This window comes from Protomyctophum bolini, assembly GCF_963924005.1.
Source record: "Protomyctophum bolini genome assembly, chromosome: 1".
Classification (NCBI taxonomy): Eukaryota; Metazoa; Chordata; class Actinopteri; order Myctophiformes; family Myctophidae; genus Protomyctophum; species Protomyctophum bolini.
This window is the reverse complement of record NC_137862.1, coordinates 35,400,569-35,424,475: the sequence shown is the minus strand read 5'-3', so window position 1 is coordinate 35,424,475 and position 23,907 is coordinate 35,400,569. Positions and strand designations below refer to the sequence as shown.

Sequence of the window (23,907 nt, the reverse complement as noted above, 5' to 3'; positions counted from 1 at the left end):
TACACTCTCAGTCAGTTATGGGGTTCCCTGGAGGGATTATACACACACACACACACACACACACACACACACACACACACACACACACACACACACACACACACACACACACACACGCACACACACACACGCACACACACACACACGTACACACACACACACGCATGTGTCTACCATAGGTAGAGCTACTGTTCCACACACACTCCCCGGTGGAGGGCAGTATAGCCCAGTATAGACCGTCCACTGCCACTGCACTTTACAAGGTTTACGCAAACGCACCATCATGATGTTCTGGAAAATAGCTAGCAAGATAACCAAATGAGCTACAGCTAATCTAATCAGATTTTCGACTCACTTGACGCCCAAGTAAAGCTTTTATACTCGCGAGTCGCATATAATTGTTAACGCAACCTTTGCCCAGCGCCCACTGCCTCCACGGTCAAAGAATGGCGTCGCTTGGCGAACCTGTGCGGTTGGAAAGAGGTAACGTGAACAAGCTAGCTTACATATTTAATTGTTATTGTCCAGAAGTTGCAAACGTTAGCTTAGCATATGCGAGCTGGGGAGGGGGGGGGGGAGCCATTGTTGTTTTATGCTTATTATTCAACCAGTTGTGTATTATACCATAGGCCTATTTTGGTTTCCGCTTCAACTTGGTTTATGGTGTGGACAACCACGGATGATGTAAACGGTACGTGATAAGTTCACTTTTTCTGTATTTTGGACCTGGAGGGGCTAGGTTAGTAGGTTGATGGTAGAAGTAGCAAGTGGACAGGTTAACCACTGTCCAGTATCCACTGACATTCCTATTTTGGGCAAATGTTACATTCTTTTTATCTTTAAGTGGTTAAAATGTTACTGTACTGCATGATTGAAGAGAACCAGTCTCTACCTTATTTAATTTCAAGTACTCTTAATTCGAATTTTCAATTTAATTTGAAATATATTTATTTTTATCTGGACCCAAATCTAAGAACATTTTACTGTTAGACTAGCCCTACAAGCAGAACCCAATGCTACTGAAGTTTCTGACATTTTGTAGACCCAGAGCATTGGGGCCTATTCCAGCTCCACCCTGCCACCGGTACGTAAACATCTTCGCATAAATCAATCTGCGCTCTTTGACGACTTTTTTTCATGTGAGGGCTTCTGAATGTGTGAATTATAAGTACCTATACATACATACTTTACTTACTTACGCCTATTACCCCTTCTGGGGTTTAGGCCGTCGACAAGAGTTCGCCAAGCATCCCGGTCCTCAGCCAACACTTCCAGCTGTCCCCAAGTGTGGCCCATAGCTTTTGCATCTGCCTCCAAGTCTCTGCGACCAGGTGTTCCGTGGCCGACCTCTCTTTCTTTTCCCTTGGGGATTCCACTTGAGGTACTGCCTTGTGGTGTTTGAGGCTGGTTTTCGGAGAGTATGGCCTATCCATCTCCAACGCCTTTTGAGGATCTCTTCCTCTGAGGGCATTTGGTTGGTGCGTTGCCACAGCTCCTTGTTGCTGATGGTGTTTGGCCAGCGGATCTGGAGGATTCGTCGCAGACAGGTGTTGATGAATGTTGTATGTTACCTATACATACCGCTGCGAATATCTCCTGTGTCGCGGTATTTTTTTTCTTTGTTTGACCGATTTGGTCACTTTGATTCTTCTTGTTTATTTACCGTTTATTGTACCGCGTCCGATGTGCGTTTGGCTTGTGCCGGCTACGTTCCTGCCCCTGATCTGCTCTGTCATAGCTATAGCGCCACTAGCTAGCCAGATACCAGGCGGTACAATGAGGTCAATAAACAAGGTAGGAAGAGAAGAAGCAAAGCGACATTTTTAATCAAACATAGATTAAAAATACTTAACGGCTTCCGCGACACAGGAGATATTCACAGCGGTATGTATAGGTACTTATAGTTCACACATGCAGAAAAAAAGTCGTCAAAGAGCGCAGATTGACTTATGCGGAGGATGTTTATGTCCACGTTCCAACATTCCCATACGAAAATAAAGTAACGCACAGGGACCCTACATAAAGCGATATCCAAATTTCAGAAAAGCTTTATGGAGGGTTCCGAGAGGGGCTACTGTTAGACATGATTTGGTCTCATATGGTCTGTCAATTAAATGTACTGGCCTAGTTGAATTTACCTGTACATAATATTATATTTACTTTTCACTCCACATTAAGAGAACCACTGCATTAGACCGCTGCATCCCTGCTTGTAAATACAAATCAAATTGTTAAGGTTTCAGCTATAGTGTAGATTTTGAGGCGCTAGCCCCTCCTATACACAGGTTTAATGTTTGTCTTTAGTTCAATCTTTGTTTTGTAAACGCCATTGACAATGAAGGGAACATTTACGTCATAATGTGTCATTTACGTCATATTGTCTCTTTATTGTTGATGGCGTTTAATGTTTGTGTTTGCACCGTTTGTTTTACATCACCATTACATCCATAACCAACATGAGGTTTTTTTTTGTCCTTACACAAACATTAAATGCCATTCATGAATGAAGAATTTACGTCATGTGTCTGAGCAAATCGGTATTTTTGTTAAATTCCCATTGATGATGGAGAATTTACGCCATGTGTCTGAGCAAATCGACTTGTTGGGTCATGATGATGTACAGTATGATGATGCATACTGCATAGGTGTGATTTTTATTTATTTTTATTAATGGGGGTCAAGCCCAAAGGGCCCTTTTGTTATCGTATCCGCTGTTTTAGCAGTTTGGGCAGTTCTGAGCTATCGTTTTTCACGAAATTTGGCAATATGGTTGAGGGCTGTGTGGATCCCTCAGTAACTGAAGCTCACACTCATTCGTCAAAAGACCTCTGACCTTTAGATCCCTAGATAAAAAAATATTATGATTTGCTCGATACATTTTTTGACCACGTCACAGGCATTTCCATTTTCCATACATGCCAATGGAGTCTGACTCCGGTTGCGGTTGCGGGACTACAGTGTTGACAAACAACCCCTTCAGCGTAAAAAACAAAACAACGTATGTCATCTGTATTAGGGATGCACGGAAAGGGAAATTCCTGACCGAATATAGGAAACAGTTGGCCGAATACCGAATATCCGAATATGATTTATATTATATATTATTTTCCTACTATTGCTGTCATGGCCGTACCTTTAAAGCTAAAATAAATGGTTATGGCAAAACTTAACTTAAATAATAATCACTATTATGGGTCCATAAAACATTTATTCAGCTCTTTTGAATGCATTACACTATTCAGTGATATATTTTCTGCCTATTCAGGCCGAAACCAAATAGGCAGAAAATGCATTTTTAGCCATTTTCTGCCGAATAATTTCTGCGGACGAATATTCGGTGCATCACTAATCTGTATAGTTCATTTTGTATATTGCTTATAGCTTTTTTATTTTTGGGCTTGACCCCATCTTATATCCTATATTTATTATTATTTTAATAAAAATGCATTGTCATCTTTGGATCCTGTTGTTCCCCAGGGTGTCTTCAGCGAAGTTCAGCCACAGTTCCAATTGATTTCACCCTTCATGAAAAGTTTCATATATTTAATCAATGTAATCATCATGTCTATTCTCTGCACTGATGTAAATATGTATGTAGCCTGCCCTAGAGGGACATCATGCTATGTGTTATTTAATATACTCTTGTGTGGTTATGTCTATTTGTAACGTTTAGGAACACCAACTCAAATTTCTAGTATGAGCGCCGTGCCGTCGTCGCTACGTGCAATATGCACCGCGAGTAGGGCAATAAAAAGTGCCAAACCGACCCTCCTAATATATTTTTTCTCCGGTTCTGCCGCATAATAACGTTTGCCCATTTGTGTGTTCTCGCAAACGGTTAAAGTAGCCGATCTGTGTGATATAACGCAGAACTCTCATCGGGAGGAGGGGCAGCACAAATATATGCCAGTAGGGCAACCAAATCGTCAGCGACGTCCCTATCTAGTATGCACAAACTTACTTGGCAAATAAAAGGGAATATGATCGTTATTTTGATCGAGCTCTCACCCCCTTTGAAAAATATTGGAAAATGATTGGCCTCCCTTTGGGATTTTGATCAAATTATTGATATCATCTTTTGCAATACAGAGTCCACAACGTCGATCATAAGGTGGTGATTCAACTGTAATCGATTTTCTGTCAAATGTGGCACTTTTTGAAAAATATTTAGCGGAGAACATGAAGCTTGTTATAAATTGTTATTGCTTAGCTATATCCACTAACACTAAAGTATTGTATTACAGAACTGCATGAGAAAAATAAAATCTTTATTGAAATAATCAAATAGTCATCATGGTGAAATTGGCGATTTTGTGATTCATTGCATGAATTGTTATCAAAAAAATCATAATCGTTGTGGTCCAAGATTTACACCCCTAGTGTTGCCACTTTCCTCCATAGCATACATGTTTGAACTGGTCTCACAAATGCTAACACACCTCATTGTTGTTGGGAAGATCTCTGATTGTTCTGTTTGTTTCTGCAGATATTTCTCGTGCTATTGAACTTCTTGACAAGCTCCAGAGAACAGGAGAAGTGCCTCCTCAGAAGCTGCAGGCACTGCAAAGGGTTCTGCAGAGCGAGTTCTGTAATGCTGTTCGAGAAGTTAGTCATTTATCTTTTCTCCACACTCGGCTCCAGTTAGTACATTTCCCTTATGAATATTACAAATGCAAAGAGTAACATTTTCCATCTTGAATACATTTCAATGTCTCTTCAGGTGTATGAACATGTGTATGAAACAGTGGACATCAACAGCAGTCCTGAGGTCAGGGCCAATGCCACAGCCAAGGTAGAATTAAACTGAACACTAGACTAGAGAACAAAATACATGATTTTTGAGACTCCTTTTGTGTATTGACAACATTAATTCTCTTTTTAGGCTACTGTTGCAGCTTTCGCAGCAAGTGAGGGTCACTCACACCCTCGTGTTGTGGAGCTACCCAAGACGGAAGAAGGCCTCGGATTTAACATAATGGGTGGAAAAGAACAAAACTCTCCTATTTACATATCAAGGATCATCCCAGGGGGCATTGCTGACCGCCATGGTGGCCTCAAGAGAGGCGATCAGCTTCTCTCTGTTAATGGAGTGGTATGTTCATAACAGATTTACACAATGATATGATCCACAACATGTGCCTCTCATTTGATTTGTTTCTCATCATAATACAACAAATTCATGTGATACTGATAATTTTATCATAAAGTTCAGAAATCACAGAGCAAAATAAATGTAAAATGTCAGTACAGAGTGGGCACCTGAGTAATTAAATGGGGTAAACAATACATTTCAAAGTGGGCAATGCTCTCCTGTTGGTCTGGGTGGTGCAGGGATAAAGTTCCTGCCCACCACCTTTTGAGACCAAGGTTTAAAACTTCCTCCATGATGCATCTGGCTTGGTCGTGGTCGGGTGCTCCAATGAACACTAATAGGCTCTGTGCAAACAAACACATGTTTCCGGTTCAAAGCTGCTGCCGGGCCAATCAAACAAAGCTATGGAAAACTGAACATTTAAAGAAAACTGTTGCACCACCTTACAGTTCTGCACAGAGCCTATTGCTCATGTTCAGGGGGATAGCCGGGTGGAGAGGCAACTCCTACAGGTTGGTCAGGGACCCTGTTCAGCGAGGACCGGAACTCAGTCGGAACGATGGTGTGTTCTCTCCTTGCATCACACCCTGACCGTAAAACGACTCTAAACACGGCCAAGTCATGATTGGCTGCCTCCTAGTTTCTTCCAACTCCGTCTTCTGGCTAAAGTCAAACCATACCTCCCCCCAAAACAACTAGAAACTGCAATCCATGCTTTTATTTCCTCCAGATTAGACTATTGTAATTCTCTATACATTGGTATCAAACAGTCTGCAATCAGACGACTGCAACTGGTCCAGAATGCTGCTGCTCGCCTTTTAACCGGCACTAAAAAGAGAGAACATATAACCCCCGTGCTGGCCTCCCTTCACTGGCTCCCGGTTTCTTTTAGAATTGATTTTAAAGTCCTTTTATTTACTTTTAAATGTTTAAATGGGCTGGCCCCCGAATACCTCTCCAGGCTCGTAAAACCCTACACCCCGGCTAGAGCTCTGCGGATCAGGTACTGCTTGAGGGCCGAACAACTAACAAAAGCACTAGGGGCGCACGCTCTTTCGCGGCTGCAGCTCCCAGACTCTGGAAGAGCTTGCCCCTTCACATTCGCTCTGCCCCCTCCATTGGTGTTTTTAAGTCTCACCTTAAGACTCATCTTTTCTCCCTGGCTTTTAATCCCTCCTGAGTCCATTTTATGCTTTCATGCTTACATTTTTGTCATTTTTATTATTGTGTTTCTCGTTTATATTCTGTGTTCTCCTGCCTGTTCTCTGTTTTTGCCACTGATGTACAGCATGTACAGCGAGTAGCTACAGCAGCAAATGTTATGAGCTAACTGGAGCTGCAGGAAAGCCATGACAAAACACAGTGCTTGAACCAACAAAAGCATGTTGGAAACGAGCTAAAACAACGGCCGGGTGGTTAGAGAAACAAGTAAACTCACCAAAAAGACGATAATTAAATAAATTCAGGGAAAAATAACAAATAAAAATAAGGGGATAAGAGACAGCCAAGCATCAATGCTGGTTGCACCTGGCAGTTATGACTTGAGTGTCATTCTTGCTTTTATATTATTGTTATTATCTCTTACCTTACACACACACACACACTCATGACTTTCTCTTGCTTTCTACAGAGTGTGGAAGGGGAGCATCACGAGAAAGCTGTGGAACTCCTCAAGGCAGCTCAGGGTACAGTCAAGCTGGTAGTAAGGTACACCCCTAAGGTCCTAGAGGAAATGGAGTCACGTTTTGAGAAAATGAGGTCGGCAAAGCGCCGGCAACAGAACAACTATCCCCAGTAGTGTTGTCCTCTAAATGAATACTCAATTATTTTATCTGCCTCATCTGTCCCTGTCCCCCACTTAACTCCCTGTAATGACGACAATATTGAACTGAGTTCGGTCTGTAGTCACATGTTAATGTTATTTTCTGTAGAGTTTTAAAATCCACAAATTGTTGTTGTACTTGACACTGCTGAACACTAAACTGATCATAATTTTTAAATTAACATTTTGTTTTATTTAATTCACATTACAAAGGTTCCTTATGCTTACGTATCTGTTTCGTTTCTGTATCGTATATGTTTTTTGTTTGTACAGTCGCTAAGTGCCTCAGGGCAACACACAGATTCTGTTCTTCATGGTCTTTGTTTAAAGGACAACTTAAGTTTTTTTTTCAACCAAGGTTCATGTTTTAGGTTATTGGAGAAAGTAAAAGATGAGTGTTAATTTCTTTTTTCATTTGCAGCTTTCTTTCGTTTTAGCTTTATTCTTTCGTTCTTTCTTTATTTTTGCCAGGGGGGTGCGGGGGCATTCCAACATTAGGCTAAATGTTTTTGGGGTTTTACAATTTTATAGCGATTATTTATATTATTTACTATAGTCCTCCTAGACCCAAGGACATTACACCTGGCCACAAAAGATCACACGATCTACTGAATGTGAAGGGGGTGGGCTATAGTAAATAATAAAAACATAAATCGCTATAAATAAATAAAATACATCATGTTCAAATGCCCCCGCCCACCTGTCACAAATAGCAAAAATTGCTAAAATTAAAGAAAGCAGCCAATGAAAATAAAATAACACTCATCTTTTACTTTCTCTAATAACAACCTTAAACATGAACCTTGGCTGAAAAAACGAAAGTTGTCCTTTAAGGCCAAATTTAATGTAGGTTATATTTTTTTAATTTACAAAAAATGAATACGCACATCACTTAAAGTAAACCAAGAACCCCTACATTAATATGTACTCAATTGAGGTCCCCCCTTCTGAATATATGGCTTCAAAATCAATTTAAAATATTAAAAAAATAAAACACAGAAGAAATGTGTATATAGAGCACCGAAGTCTGACGTCAATATCGGTAGAGGGCGCAAACCCATGGGTTTGTGTACATTTTATTTGCATTGTAATCCCCATAGGGGATTTTAGATTGCCTCATATAAGAACTGTGTTTGAAAAATATGTCATCCGGGGCCGTTTCACTCATATGGATATGAAGAATCAACTGACTAAGAGAAAACGCTATTGCTACTGCTACTAAATGTGTTACATTTTTGCTAGAAACAAACAAATCATATATGAGTGACTGACTGTCGCAAACGATACAGAGACACCTCCCTGACAATAACGCAGAGACAGCTTGTTTATTTTTGGACCACAATGATTATATGAAACTATTTTAAGATGAGCCATGTTATTCTCCATAGAGAAATTACTTCCGTGGACCCCTTGGAACCAGGGGATGAGCAAGTGACGTCAGTATTCGGCGCTCTATATTGAATAGTTTTAACACTACATCTTGTATGGTGTTAACACATTACACTAGGGACCTCCTGGAACAATCGAGGACCCCTGGGGTCCCCAGATCCGACTTTGAGAACCACTGATTTAAATAAACAAAAAAGCCTGAGACACTATATGTGAGCCATTTGGCGTAAATGAAAATATGTTAGGGTTACCATGACATTTTCAGTGAACCTTTTTTTTTTTCTCTCCTTGCCATTATCTGATATTAAAGAACAATGTTAGTTTTTCTAAACCAGCTTTTTAAGCATGATTTGATTTGCATTTGTTACATACATTTACTGGCACTGCTACCAGTAAGCTGAAGAGTTACTGTAGTTTACAAACTAAAGTTATAGGTTATGTGGAATGCAAATAAGCAATTGCTGGTTAAAGGATGCACATGTATATAAAACCACTTTATGGTAATACCCTTGGAAATGAAGATGACGGGCTACACTAATTGAAAGGTGGATCCACCGTCTATACGTGCGTCTTCTCCTACCAAACCACACTGCACAAATCTCTCCATGCACAATACCTACTGCATGCCTGTCCAGACATAACGCACTATGTTGCATCCATGCAACTGTCATAATTACTGTACAGTTTGCATGTCATTGTGCAACATTTCACAGTGATGCAAATTACATCATGTTTTAGGCCACTCCCTTTTCCACCACACACGGCGCAGCGGTACGGTACAGTATTGTACAGTACAGCACAAAACAGTATTGTACAGCACAGGACAGTATGGTACATTACAGTATGCTACGGTACAGTAAAGCCTGCTACAGTACAGTATGGTACTGTACAGTACACTGGCCACCTGGGTGGCGTGGCGCTAGAGAGACCAGCCGAAGGCCGGTCGAATTCTAGTGTGTCTAATTCCCAGTTACTTGTAAATATGGACATCATTGACGTAAATGAATTGAATTTGAAATAGTCTATGGCTACGCACTATATTTTGTTCGACTGCATCACTGAAACTGATCCTGGGTCCTGTTCTGCAGGATCCAAATTCCCAGAGACAGGGCAGTTTGAATGACGTTTTCTTCTACCCGGGAGATGGATTGCTGAGACGGATCCCACACTTATCCTAGGCTCCCAGTAATTATGCCACACTTTAGTTGCTCAAACCATACTACTCATACACTGAGTTGGCATTGCCTGTTATTGAACCCAGAACCTTGTGATTCAAAGGCACCTGTTTTACCAACGACTCACTACCTACGCTGAAAATATTGAAAATCTGTTCTTTTCAGCAAGCAAGGCGAGGTAAGTAGTGGTACCGGACTAGTTGTGGCAGTGTCGCTCCACCTCAGCAATCCATCTCCCTGGTCTAGCACCCTTACAAGGTGATAGGTGGGATGGATAGATATGCAGACAATAAGCCACTTCAAACTATGTTCTTACTTCACTTTTTATTTGAAGATCTGTGTAACTGAAGTTTAATGTGACCATGTCTACCAATAATTAAGTATGATTTTACACAATGGTTAGTGGATTGTAAATGATCTTAATTTAAATTAACTATAATTTTTACATTACTGTACTACTGGTATGTGCTCCATAAGGATTTTGCTGTCTTCCATTGTCATACATTTTGCATCCTATTTATTATTTACTGCCTACAGATGCAGGAAAAACGTAATTGAAAAATACACAGGCCCAAGGACATATAAGTCACATGGACCAAAATGTGTTTTCAATTAATCTAACATGGTTAAAATGGAGTTTGGAGATACAATTGGTTATATAGGAAGGGGCACCATCAAATAAATGGCAAATGTCTAAATAGAATCAAGCAACATAAAAACTGTCTGGGGTGCTCACAAAAGCCTGAGTATGTGTTTAAATTACCCCAAACATGAAAGTGAAATATCCCTTTAATTTATTATTGTCAGGTTGTGTTCACAACACTTTTGTATTTCACTTTTGAAATCACTGATTGCAATCGGGCTAAAACGGTTCGGAGGCATTCTGCACTCTTGAACTCCCATTTCACATCCATGGTAGTAAATGTATGGTGGCAAAAAATCTACCCAGTTACCTGAACATCTTATTGTGCATAACATTTATTTCTCCGTTTGTAAATGTGTCTGAGTCGAGGAAGTTTAATTAAATTAAGTAATATTTGTGACCTGAAATACCTTGTACCTGAAATCTAGTGGAAGAAATGCTTAAGTTTAGTAAACATTTCAATTGCATAATCACTAAAGACAATATATCCGAGAGGTGTTAAATCAAGCATCTATGCAAGGTCAACTTTAATAGTGCAGATTAAACATCAATTTTTTACTTTAAGCAGTTATTTAGGACTTCAACCTCTTGTGCAGAAATGTTTAAAGGAATACTACATGATGGGGCATTTGAAATGTATAATCTTAAATTGAATGGATCGTTCAAAAGATAGCCTGGACTGTGGCTAATTCAGGTACTCTAGTTCAGATGAGATGTATAAGAGATCTTGTTGCAATAACTTTCATAATGAAATCAAATTAGCCATAAACTGTATATGAATGTAAAATACAGATCAGATAAGAACAGAAGTGCATGAAATGTAAAAAACTACATTCACAATGGGATAGGGATATTTTCTGCGTGAACTTTTCATAGTATGTAGTGGAGATAATATTTCAATGAAAACTAACTAATCTAATTCTCAAAATATCAGAAATATGGGTTGTGTATTCCATTGAACTTCCCATATTAAATATACAATACTTCACATACATCACAAAATATGTAAACTAGCCACAACCTGTTATATCGGTTAGTTGGCCTTGCTGTCCTTAGAATGTTACCTGTAGTTGCCGACTTAATCCAAAATGAAATTTGATCAGGTTTCTAACAGTTATTCTTGTTTATATATTGTTATGGTCAATAGAATATTTTTATAATAGTTTTCTTTTGATAATTCTCTCCCTTTTTTATAAGTGATTTTCATAAGAATTTTCCAAGAATGATTGGTGCTCCCACTTGACTGTTCCAGGGCCTTATATACTGTATGTAAAGGCTCTCAGAATTGAGATCTAGCATCACTGATTAGGTCCAACACCTTCCATTTCAAGGAAGTGAACAGGCATAGATCACAGCTTGTATTTTTGAAATACTTCCATGTTATAAGCCTATGCGTTATAAGCCTATGAGTACCAATACCAACATTGCAACATTGGTGAAATTTTTATAAAATTTTGAATGTTTTACTGCTTGTTTCAGATTTTTATGTTTAAACTATGTTGTGTTCTTAGTCTATGTCGTCCAATATATTTACTATTACATTAATGTGGAATGTACAGCAATGTAGTGGGTGTCAGGTAGATTAAAGACATTGGGATTGAAGGGTGCACAAAATAAATTTGTTTATTGCCTAATGCCTGCATCTTGGTTGTCTTCCTAACTGCCTGTCTGCCTTTCAAAAATAAGGAAAGATCTCTCGAGTCTAGCGGAGCCATGATCTGATCTGTGTATGTAGTACAATTCTTTTTGGTTTTAGGTTTTTATTGGAGAGGTTTTTATAAGGAAAATTAGTGTCATTTTTGTTTGTTTTTCTTCATTTGCTGCTTTCTTTTGTTTTAACGATTTTAGCTATTTGACTGCTAAATATGTATTTTTTTTTTTAAATTTAATTACAGCTATTTCTTTATTATTTTCTATAGTCACAGGATCTATTGAATGTGAAGAGGGTGGTGACGAACTGACTTATTGAGCCTACGACATGTGTATGGCAGCCAGCCTACTGCCTGCCTAGTAGTCCGTTCAGACACACGGAAAACAACTACTGTGGCCAGATGTCATTTCCTGGGGTCTAGTGGGACTACAGTACCGGTAAATAATAAAGAAAAAGCTGTACAATTTTGTAAAAAGACATATTTAGCCACATTTTGCCTCTGTCAAAGAAGAAAATAAAAATAATAGTAATTGCGACCAAAGGTCGCAGATAACTATGAAATTGTGCGTTTTTCACATAACCCACAATTCCCATCACTCTGTCATGAAGTCGCAATTCCCCAAGCTTCCAGGTCATCGTGACGTCACGTGACATCAGCCCCCTGGTCACCCCAGGTGACCAGATCATCATGACATCAGCCCCCTGGTCACCCCAGGCCAGCCCCCAGGTGACCAGGTCATCGTGACATCAGCCCCCTGGTCACCCCAGCCAAGCCCCCAGGTGCCCAGGTCATCATGACATCACGTGATCTGTCACAACACCTAAATGCAATCCCCCGTCACTCACTAATCCCCATATATATGGCCATGAACCCTGGCCATGGCCAGGAACCCTTGTCCATACCTGTTTTCATTGTGCATTTATTGGTCAAAGTTCATCCCATGCCAAAGCGACCGCACTCGCCCAGCAGTCTGACATCACCCAGGCGGATGCGTGCACACGCCGATCTGCCCCAGCAGTACAACCTCCACACTCTCACGGAGGAGGGCTTTAATATCCGAGTTTGCTCCACAGCCTCCCTTCTACATATTCCATGGTCAGACGATGGCGCCGCTCTCGAATATATATTATGACTGCCTCATGATAACAATGGAATCATGCATTTCCTGTCAGTCAGTCAGTGTATAACTCAAAATCCCCATGAATCTGAATCTGAACATGAACCTTGGTTGGAAAAACAAAACAAAGTTGTCCTTTTAAGTATCTAAACTGTTATAATATATAATATAAAACCACCCGCAATAGAAAAGTGAGTAGTATACAGTTGAGTAGCCTTAGTGGTTTCCTATTTTCTTTCATTTATTTAGAAATTACAAGGCCTTGACCTTTCTACTTCAAGGACATGAGGCACTCATGCTGCTTGTTGTTTTCACTATCAAACTGACTCCCCTGACTTGGCATTAAAATAGGGCTTAAGTGGTAAAATGCCCAATGATATGCACCCACTTTGGAGAGGAAGACAGTGGTTGTGTGAAATTGTTCTCAACGGGCCTGAAGAAATATGTACGGGCCCTGAGTAGGCCGGCCCGACTGAGACTCAGTACGGCCAGACTAATTACCATAAATGTTGGGCCCGACACAGACCGAAAACGACATGTGGGGTCAGGTTCCGGCAGAATTTAAGAACTCTTGATAGGAATGTTAAACAGCCTCTGCAAAACATCTTCTAAAATTGTTATGCAGACTTGCGGGAAACTTTGTGTGCAGTGAAGGCACTCTTAAAAGTTAGTTATTGTTGGTTGTGTTGTGTGACCTGTAGTAGTCACATACTGAGGCCCTGCCTGGCCTGCATCTTCACATTCAAGTTGGTTGTTTTACCTTTCACTGTTAGAATATTCACACCAGAAGCAGATGGCAACAACGCGGTGGAGTTGCACAGAGATGGATGAGAACTGTGGCTCACATGGCTGCCATCATTTTCCAAAGTTTGGCCACAGTTAATCTTATCCGTCTTGCATGGGAATTGTTCACTCCATCTTATCTGACAACCAGAATGGATGACATTTCACAGCAAGCACAGCATCCTGGAGCTGGGACTAGTGCAGGAGCCAGAGCAGCAGCAGGAGCAGGTGCACCAGTATCTGTACATCCATCCATCCTTACTGTGCATTTGTGCAACACACACAGGGCTCTATTTTTGTCCATGCTAAACCCCAGTTATCCCTACACTTCTTTGCCTTTTTTTTCTTTTTTTTTTACTATTTTGAAAAACATTTTTGAATACTTACAAGCACACAACGTGTCGATGTAGATTGGGTAGTTGAACTTTTTTAAAGGCAAAGAAGTTTAGGGATAACGGGTTTAGCATGGACGGAAATAGAGCCCACAGTGTTTAGAAACTGTAGAGGTCAAGTGGAGAGTCAAGACAAACGGGACATCATCCTCATAATGGCCCCCTACTAGAGACCATAGGATTTGGCATGCTGTGAGAGGAACTGCAGAACCAGGTGATATACAGCACCTTTTCAAAACAAATTAATATTGTGTCAAAGTTAATTATCTTCCCAAATATAATTCAAAAAATAAAACTTCCATATAGATAAAGAAGAGGGTCCAAGGCACTCTGATCCAGTGAAGTGAAAAGGCCTTTATTATATTTTATGGCATGGCAAAGATCATTATAAAAATGGAGGACCAACGCGTTTTGGTCGCATTTTAATGATCTTTGCCATGCCATAAAATATAATAATGGCCTTCACTTCACTGGAACAGTCGGACATAGTGCCTTGGACCCTCTGCTCTATCTTCATGATTAAACCTCGCCAACGAGCACCTGTATTCAGTTCAACAAAGGACATATATTCATATATTCTCAATTCATTGTGCATAAAGTGAAGTATTTAAAACCTTTTTTTGTTTTAATCTTGATGATTATGGCATACAGCTCATGAAAATCAAAAAATCCTATTTCAAAATATTAGAATATTTTACGAGACCACTAAAAGATATTTTTAAACCAGAAATGTCGACCATCTGTATGCAGTCAATACTTGGTCTGGGCTACTTTTGAACAAATTATTTCATCAATGGCATGGAGGTGATCAGCCTTTGTTCACTGTTGACGTGTTATGGAAGCCAATGTTTGCTTTGATAACAGCCATAAATGAATTTGTATTGTTGAATCTACTGTATCACACCTTCCTCTTGACAATACAACCTAGATATTCTGTGGGTTTCAGATCAGGCCAGTTGGCTGGTCAGTTAAGCACAGTAATACCATGGTTAGTACACCAGGCAGTTAGGCCTACTAGTAGTTTTGGCTCTGTGGGCAGGTGCCAAGTGCTGCTGGAAAAGGAAGATCAGAATCAACATAAAGCAATTGTCAATGTATGGAGGCACACAGTGCTGTAAAATATCATAATAGACGGTTGTGTTGAGACTCTGGACTTGATAAAACACAGTGATAATTTAGGCCATGTTATCTGCTGGTTTTGGTCCACTGACAGTGGAAACTTAACACTGGTTTCAACACACCCTTCTTTTTAGAGTACATTGTGTTTCAGTATGTTGATAAGCTTAATGGAGATGCTAATATTCATTTCCAGCTCGATTTGGCACCTGCCCACAGTGCCAAAAGCCCAAAACTTAAACTATAGTAGGCTGCTATGTTGTACTGGCCATGGTAGTACTACTGTGCTTAACTGACCAGCCAACTGGCCTGAACCCCACAGATAATCTAGGTTGTATTGTCAAGAGGAAGGTGTGAGGAATATTTCCTCCCGGAATTTTCACCAGTGAGGGGGATAACTTTGTATTATTTTTGGAAAAATCACACCTGTGTGAACCGAGTGGTGCAACTCGCCTCTCTCCCCCCCCCCCTCCTCTCTCTCTCTCTCTCTCTCTCATTAGCAGGCAACAGTGCAGCGCTGTCTCTCTCTCTCTCTCTCTCTCTGTTTCTGCATGGCATAACAGCGCTCCTACTGGTACTCATACTGGTCACATAGTAGGTTAACGGTACCACACATAGGTGAACACGGACATTGCTTTGCTGTTCCTTGGAGTGGTTGCACCACTCAAAAATATAAAAATATACTCCTGTGGAAAGACTATAGTATTTTACTTATATTGTCCCTATAAACAATTTAGTATTATATATGTAAGGTTTTGCACACTCAAATGGTACCTCGTCAGATAATAATCAGATAATATCCTACAATAACTTATGTGAACAGACTTCACTGTAGTAGCTTTTCATAAATTATATTTGTACTTAGGCTGTCTGCTGTCATGAAAGTTTATAGTTAGAGAAATTCAAAGTCCAGGCGTCTGCTGTCCAGCCTCTCCCACCCCTTACTGGGGAAAATGCTGGGAGGAAAAACAGAATCGGGGTGAGTTGTCTTGTTACCGGTGTGAATGACAGTAGATTCAACAATACAAATTTACGGCTGTTATTAAAGCAAACCTGGGCTTGCACTGACACCTCAATTTGCCACGCCCTACTTGCCAGATGGTTGACATTTATTATTTATTTATTAGTGGTCTCGTAAAATATTCTAATATTTTATTTTCATGAGCTGTCAGCTGTACATGTAAACACGAATAAATAAATAAATACATTCTTTCTTTCAAACTAAAGTGAAACTGTCCAAAAAGTTCCAAATATATTTATTTTCTTATACACTACTACTATTATTATTACGATATTCCGAAACGTATTCATTTATCGTATTTTCTTAATTTTTATTTAATTTGTTCCATTGCTCCTGGGCTGCTACATCCGTTTCCAGCCTGCTACGCAACTTCCTTTCCGCCTGTGTCAATCTCAACGTGTACACGCGTTCGCCTTTCCAGCTCAAGTGAGTGTCTTAATAAAGTGTTATAAATAGCTATATGAGTGGTAAATCAACCCCAGAAGTACAACTACATCTCAATGAATCATAGACAATTCTAAAGATTCACTTCAAATACTCATACCGTGGGGACATTTCGTGTTATCAGCGCAGCCCATGACATGCTAGCATTAGCAAGTTAGCATTGATGTGCCCCTGATCAACCGCCGCATGGTGGAGATCATGTAAAACTATAATTTGCTGGCCTTTGGTTCGTTTACATTTATTAAGATACTGCCATACTATCAGTCATGCAATTCTGTAGGTGTACAGATTAAAGCTAGATGGATTCGTCATCTCATTCATTTGGAAAGTGCATGACTGAATAACTTTTATTCCAGCGTCCGTGGTTTCACTTATTTTTATGTATGACATTCATAATTATCCATTCTAATAACCTGAGAAACACGTCAGACACTGTTCAAACTCATAGCTGCTATCGATTTAACAAGTAAACCAGTTTAAATCAATTTGATTTAATCCTTCTAGCACACTGCAAGAGTGCAAGTCTTTAATCTCAAATTTGATTTAGCTAGTATCTATCATCGTTGACTGCATAATGTAACCCGTTTTTGCGTTGTCTTTACCTCAAATCAGCTGCAACATTCATCTTTATAGCATAATAGTTTGAAGCATAAAATATGCACGGCAGTGTTTCATTTGTCTGAACTGAATCTCTGGTATTTTCTTGGCCACTCCAGTGATTCCACATATTACATTATATAATATCTTTGGGTCTTTTTTTCTTAAATGTGACATTTTCTGCCCCTTTAGCATGCGTTACGTTGCTGCTTACCTTCTGTCTGCCCTGGGAGGCAATAACAACCCAGAGGCCAAGGACATTAAAAAAATCCTGGAAAGTGTCGGCATTGAGGCGGACGATACCCGCATGGAGAAGGTATGATGGTCATGGGGATTTTTGAGTTATCCTTTTAGCATAACCTTTAACTGTATGACCTGTACTGTTTTTCTGTTGTGATGATTAATATTAAAATATGCTCTCGCACAACAGGTCATCAATGAACTCCATGGAAAAAATGTGGATGAGGTGATTGCCCAAGGTAATGTCTTTGTTACTAGTTATGCTACTTTAATTTCAATAGTGCTTATGATGCTATGTATTTTGCATTTCAAAGCGACTGTCTTGAGTTGTTACTCATGCCTCTGCTGTGTAAACTTGTGGCCTATAGAGGTTATGCATGTGACATCATACGTGTCAAAAAACGACTTTCTGTCCTTGACAGCCCATACATCCAAACAGAAAATTCCTATCTGATTCACTGATTGCATTAAACGTTCAATTTGCCAACATGTTTCGACCTATACAGTCTTCATCAGGGCTGATGATGACCGTATAGGTCGGAACATTTCGGTTGAATAAAGTTTTCCTCCTTTTTAACCTTAAGTGTACCCGGATCTCCACTTTGTTCTATAGAGTTGTTATCCCGATTGATCCCAGAAGCACCTTTTTTAACATTTTCTTCCTTGCCTCATATATCTTCATTATATTTTTTCAGAGCGAACGTTTTTAACTCAAATCTTTGCTTCTGAGGGGTCCCTGGAACAACATATTTTGAGATGGGGGTCGGCGGCCAATTACATATATTTTTGGGGTCCTTGACATGAAATATTGAGCACCTGAAATAGAAACATATTCAGTATTTTAGCCGTGATGTGAGCCCCCCCTCCAGAGATACTTCCGGGTCCCACTTTTGTGTCCCCGTAGAGTTATACTGTGTCCCTCCGTCGGAGGTTAATATTTGTAAGAGACGAAAACAACCACGAAAAAGTCTCTTTTACCGCTTTCCTTGCAACAACAAAGCTACTGGTCTCCCAAATCTGGCTGTGACAGGCCGTCTGCCCCACACTGAATACCATCGCCATTTTATTTCATTGTGTCAACTAAATCCTCATTAATGCAAACTAGATTCAACATACTCAACCCTGCACACATTCTAAATATGCCCCCGAAATATTGTACTGAGCAAACGGTAATGACAATAGTCTTTATTGTCTCCACATCATATATATCATGGACACTTGTACAGAACATTAATAATTCTACTCGAGTTGGAAGCATTAAGACGCATTTTAACCCTCAATGGCTTCCTTTCTGAAAAATAATGTCATTGTGAAAAGATTCACGTGTGTGTGTGTGTGTGCATATATACACTAAATAGATTTGTCAACTAGGCTAGATAATACATTATACTTAGTTGTACAATGTGGCGAACAAAAATAGCCGATCTACAATCTTGTCTTACAGATGTGCTATTTTCCCTATTAAAATTATATAATTGTTCATTAATCGTAATGAATCACTGCAAAAGCTTGAAATAATATTGATTTAAACTATCACCTGTGCATTCTTGTAATTGGCCTAAATTTCTTGCTATTTGGACATAGATATTTTTTTGTAGTTTTAATAATGTACCAGTGTCGAGAGACTCGAGACTGTAGTTCACATATACAGATTTTACACAACAGAAACTGATTTGAAAAGGATTCTTGTTTACATCTGGCAATACCCTTCCCCTCTTAGGTTATGGTAAACTGGCCAGCATGCCCGCAGGTGGTGCTGTGGCAGTTGCCAGCTCTGCTACGGCAGGTGGAGCTGCTGCTGTCGCCGCCCCTGCTGCAGCAGGTGAGCATATATATTTTTTACTTTAACATGTAATTTGTCTGTATCATTGACACACTACATTGCTTCACCTTGGCTAATACTTAACTAGATTTAACCTTGATGTTGAACATGTTTTACAGCTGAAGAGAAGAAGGAAGAAAAGAAAGAGTCAGAGGAGGAGGGGTCAGATGATGACATGGGATTTGGCTTGTTTGACTAAACATTTCAGAACAAGATAAATAAAAATTTGTATAAAACAATCGGTCCCTGTTTTAGTCCTTTAATGGCATTATTGATTTTCTGAAAGACTGCCAAATGAATGCTTAAAATGACTAATTTAAGAGAGAATAAATAGCCATATTTGGTGGATTTGTTGTGTATAGATAGCCCCGGTGTACACAAGTTTAAGTAGGTATGTAATTAGAGATTGGATGTGAGACTAACATTTTTGGGTGGACCGTTTCTTGACTGTTCAAGAGGGTTAGGGTTATCTGTCTGACTATTGGTGTGGTGCTTAACTCTTGTGTATATTGTGGTTTGGGCTAGATTGAGTTAAGTCTCACAAGCTGTATCCTGTGCTATGTCAGGCTTTATCGCCTGTGCATGGACGTATCCAGATTAACATTGCCCTCTACTGTTTTTAAGGCCAATGGAGGTAGATCACCAGGCAAAAATAAATAACACTTTATTTTTAATTTCAAACTCACTGATTGTCTTAATCTTATGTGTAATTCAAGGTTGTGGTCAGCAAGGAACACTGTTCACCATACAGTATGCTGTCCTTTTTGCCTGCTCAGAAGGGTAGGAAATGATGCCACTAACACTGGCATGCTTTGTTCTGTAATGCACAGCAACATTGAAGTTGCATAATCTCAGTTAAGAGAATGACTAGGTTGTATAACCATTGCCACAATGGCTTTAGCCTTAGCCTATAAATACTAATTATTGCCTAATCAAGGAATAAATCCATTATTGCAAAATGTTGAATCTTCTGTGTGGTCTGGCAGGAATTATACAAATTTATTTTCTTAGGAAAGGAAGCATTGACAGCTGGTAAAAGAGAGACTTGGGCAGTATCTTCTGTAATACATTCTAATTCTCCATATTCTTGCCAGCAAGGTAGGTGACACTTTCCATAGAGAGCCCATTCATCCAAACATTAAAGTCCTCATTACATTAAACAACGTCAAAATCACCAACATTGCAGCTGTAGGGAAAGCTTGAATTATCCTCTTTCAATCTGTAAAGTTTTTGTTTCATAAAAATCCACCGTAGACATTATATGAGCTACTTCCTGTCAAGAAATTCCTTGCAGATTATTTTTAAGTATCGGAGTATGGAAACGCTAGTTATTAGTAAAGCATCCTCCTGCTGCCTCCTGCATTATGTGCACCTTCAAAACAGGTAGTACATATGGTCTCGCTAGGACAGATTCAACGGCAACAACGACGACAGTGACACAGACGCAGAGAAGTCTCAAACAACCCACTTTGACTCAAAAACACCAGAGTAAGTGTGGACAAGGACAGTTTAATGCACACCGCACAGACTTAGGCCCTTTTTTAAACCGCCTCCTCACCACTCGCCCTACAGACTTGCACTCACATTATTAAGTGCCGTCCGAAACCAAGCAGCCTTGAGTGGAAGTGTCTTATAAAGCCCTCAAGAGCGAGTCCATGCCGATCTAGACTTGATTGCCTTGTGCAGCCCTGCTCTGTCCGAATGGAAAACGCGACCTACAAATGTAAGTACCACCACAAACAAATGATAAATAAACTGCTCCTAAACAATCTTCATCTGATGCAGGATAGACAACTCTCCAACTGATGTTCACAAGGGCTCTTTATTTACCCCACAGTGAAAAACTATAAATGAAACCACACATACTTGGAATGATGCAGATTGAAAATGAAAGCCCCACCTGTGTCCCTTTAATGATATCAGATTTCTGTACAGTATGTGTGTCTCTGACTCTGTGTCCCTTTATTCCTAAATACGGAGTTCTGTCTCAGCCATGCCCAAATATGGAGTGTTGGGATGTCAGAACAGGCCAGTTTATGGAGTTCTGTGTCAGGCATGCCCAAATATGGAGTGGAGTGTTGTGAGTTCGGAACAGGCCAGCTCCATATATGGACCCTGGGCAGGGGTCCGGGCAGAGGCCTTTTTGAGGCGGTTCTGGTTAATATTTGTAAAAAGCACACTCAAATGTAGTCTCATTGATTGGTCACATAATGAAATAGATTTAGAATGTATTGGGCTGAATATTACACTGTCTCCAGAAAAGTATTTTATTGTTATTTGTTTATATAGACTTAAGTAACACCCTTGTCATATCCTTATCAGTTGGTTTCAACCATATTAATCGATTAAGGCCTTTTATGATATCAATTAATTAAAGGTGGGCTCCAATGATAAGTGCAGCGGGCGTGGTTCTATCTGTTACATAACTCTAAATATAATTAATCAAGTATTGTTAGTTTGTAATAGCTTGTAAATCATGTGGCGTGAGAATGATGCAGAGTAGTTTTAGTTCATATAAGGGTTTTTTTTCTGTTCCCTAAGTAAATATGGGTAAAATTATAGTCCAGGGATCGTCTGTCCTGATGAAGGTCTAAGCGACCAAAACGTCGACCTAATAAAGAGAAACATTTTACATATACATTCATGAATCCACATGCTAACCGGCTGTCGGTATTGAAACTTTTTATATAGCGGATATATTTGTGACGATACCATTAACAAGTTAACACCCTATATAAGGCAAGATTTTCAAATTGTCAAACTAAGGGGTTTTCATGATTCTGAATCCATTCCAAGCATCAATTTTGCACAACAAACACTCCTTGGGCTAAAAACGGCCATAGCCACTTGGCCAAATGTGCCCAAAATGTACTGACCTCATCACATTTGTAATGACGACTATATGGACGTTTTTTGGATGGATTCAGAATCATCCTAGTTTTACATGTCACATGCTACAGCATAATGAAATGTTGACATTCTTGCCTTATATAGGTTTATATGCCCACACAAACTTTACAGAAATAAAGTGTTTTATTTAGCCAATTATATAAAATTGAACGATTGTGAATATGGTAACTAATCAAACTGAAACATATTCATGAGGGCGCACTCAGTGATTGGCCAACTCACATAGCATACCTACGTCCTGTCCAACTCATGGTTTATTGCAGCTTCATGTCAGTCACAGGGTGCACTGTGGGCTTATAAATACAGCCAGCGACAGCGTTCAGCTTCACATCAACGAACGGGGAGAATCTTCAAGGAGTTCTCGCTATATTAATCTGCATTCTCGAGTTGTTTGAAAAAACGCCGCAATTAAACTGTATGCTTTCTAGTCTCATTTTGAAAACCAGTGAAAACGCCAGCCAAAATGGCATCGTCCCAATTGCGCCACAACTACAGCTCGGAATGTGAGGCCTTCGTCAACCGTATGGTCAACCTGAAGCTGTATACCTCCTACACCTCAAGGGTAAGGAACTAATAATAATGTATTTAATATGCAGTAATTAAAACGTGAATTATGAGCATGTAATGATCATGCAATTAAGCAGTTGAAAATGGGCTTGACCTTCAAAATTGTAAATGCAACCTTGCCCTCAATGCCCTCAGTGCCCGCATACCTGACTAACTGCCTCAAAAAAGCCAGCAACACCCACAGCCACAATACTAGGGGGAGCGAGAACAACAATCTGGTACCACCCACTTTCAAAACATATATGGGTAAATTATCCTTCTACAGCACCGCCACCCAAGTGTGGAATGCCCTGACCCCCTCCCTCAAAAAATGCAAATCTCTTGCATCGTTTAAAACAGGCCTGAAAAACCATGAAATAGTATGGTGGTAGTTTTCCAACCAGGGCTTTATATGAAAAGGTGCCATTGATTATTTCATCTCTCTAGGTCGTCATCAGACGAGCCCTCCATCGTCGTTTCCAGTCATCCCGGTTCTCCATACATCTGGCCAGTTCGTTGGTACTTTGCGCTCCTGCGTCGTTCTTGAGTACATCCACGTATGTTAGTGTGGGACGTCCTCGTGACTGGTGCCCGTGTGTTGGATCCCACAGCACTAGTTTGCTGGCTGGCAGCTCTTGGTGTCTTTGGCAGTGTCCTGCTAGTCCCATTCTCCTGGCTGCTATTTTCTGGCTCACCCTTGGCATTCCATCATACAGATTTGTGTTGGTAACATGTGTGCTCTTATTGATGTTGAGTGCTGCACTCAGCATTCTGGTGTAGCACCCATCGAGAGACTTCTGCAGGGTTGGCTTCAAGGTCTAGCATTCACTTCCGTATAGGAGAACTGACTCTACCGTTGCGTAGAAGAAGCTGAGTTTGGTTTGACAGGGGAGATTGGAGTTCCATACACTGGCCATGCCGTTTAGGGCCCTCCATGCAAGTGCCTTCCGTACTTTCAGGTCTTGTTCGGTTGAGTTGACCCATGAGCGCGTCTTACTCGTTGTCAGAGGTGGATGCTCTGATGGGATGTTATACTAGGTGATAACTTCAGTTTTCTTGGCATTCAGCCGGAGGCCAACCGTGGCACACTCTGATTCCACTCTGGTCAGCTGGAGCTCCTGAGCTTGTTCCACGTGGTCAGAGATC

At 40.1% G+C, this 23,907-nt stretch overlaps 2 protein-coding genes across 2 annotated transcripts; both read left to right on the top strand.

The window, feature by feature from the left end:
• The first annotated feature begins 274 nt into the window (after positions 1-274).
• lin7c (lin-7 homolog C (C. elegans)) lies at positions 275-11,760 on the top strand. Its single transcript, XM_080764777.1, has 5 exons — positions 275-483; positions 4,487-4,605; positions 4,721-4,792; positions 4,883-5,092; positions 6,723-11,760. Exons 1-5 carry the CDS (start codon positions 447-449, stop codon positions 6,888-6,890), a joined length of 606 nt encoding a protein of 201 aa, XP_080620903.1. The 5' UTR covers positions 275-446; the 3' UTR covers positions 6,891-11,760.
• Positions 11,761-16,564: 4,804 nt separating this feature from the next.
• Positions 16,565-19,544, top strand: rplp2b (ribosomal protein, large P2 b). The gene is made up of 5 exons (XM_080760103.1): positions 16,565-16,628; positions 17,436-17,559; positions 17,674-17,722; positions 19,204-19,305; positions 19,425-19,544. The coding sequence occupies exons 2-5, from the start codon at positions 17,437-17,439 to the stop codon at positions 19,502-19,504; spliced, it is 354 nt and encodes a 117-aa protein (XP_080616229.1). The 5' UTR covers positions 16,565-16,628; position 17,436; the 3' UTR covers positions 19,505-19,544.
• Positions 19,545-23,907: the final 4,363 nt, after the last annotated feature.

Coding starts and splice junctions, on each gene's coding strand:
- lin7c (XM_080764777.1), top strand. CDS start 447: ATGGCGTCGCTTGGCGAACCTGTGCGGTTGGAAAGAG. Junction 484..4,486: donor ACCTGTGCGGTTGGAAAGAG/GTAACGTGAACA, acceptor TTGTTTCTGCAG/ATATTTCTCGTGCTATTGAA. Junction 4,606..4,720: donor TCTGTAATGCTGTTCGAGAA/GTTAGTCATTTA, acceptor ATGTCTCTTCAG/GTGTATGAACATGTGTATGA.
- rplp2b (XM_080760103.1), top strand. CDS start 17,437: ATGCGTTACGTTGCTGCTTACCTTCTGTCTGCCCTGGGAGGCAATAAC. Junction 17,560..17,673: donor ACGATACCCGCATGGAGAAG/GTATGATGGTCA, acceptor CTCGCACAACAG/GTCATCAATGAACTCCATGG. Junction 19,306..19,424: donor CGCCGCCCCTGCTGCAGCAG/GTGAGCATATAT, acceptor CATGTTTTACAG/CTGAAGAGAAGAAGGAAGAA.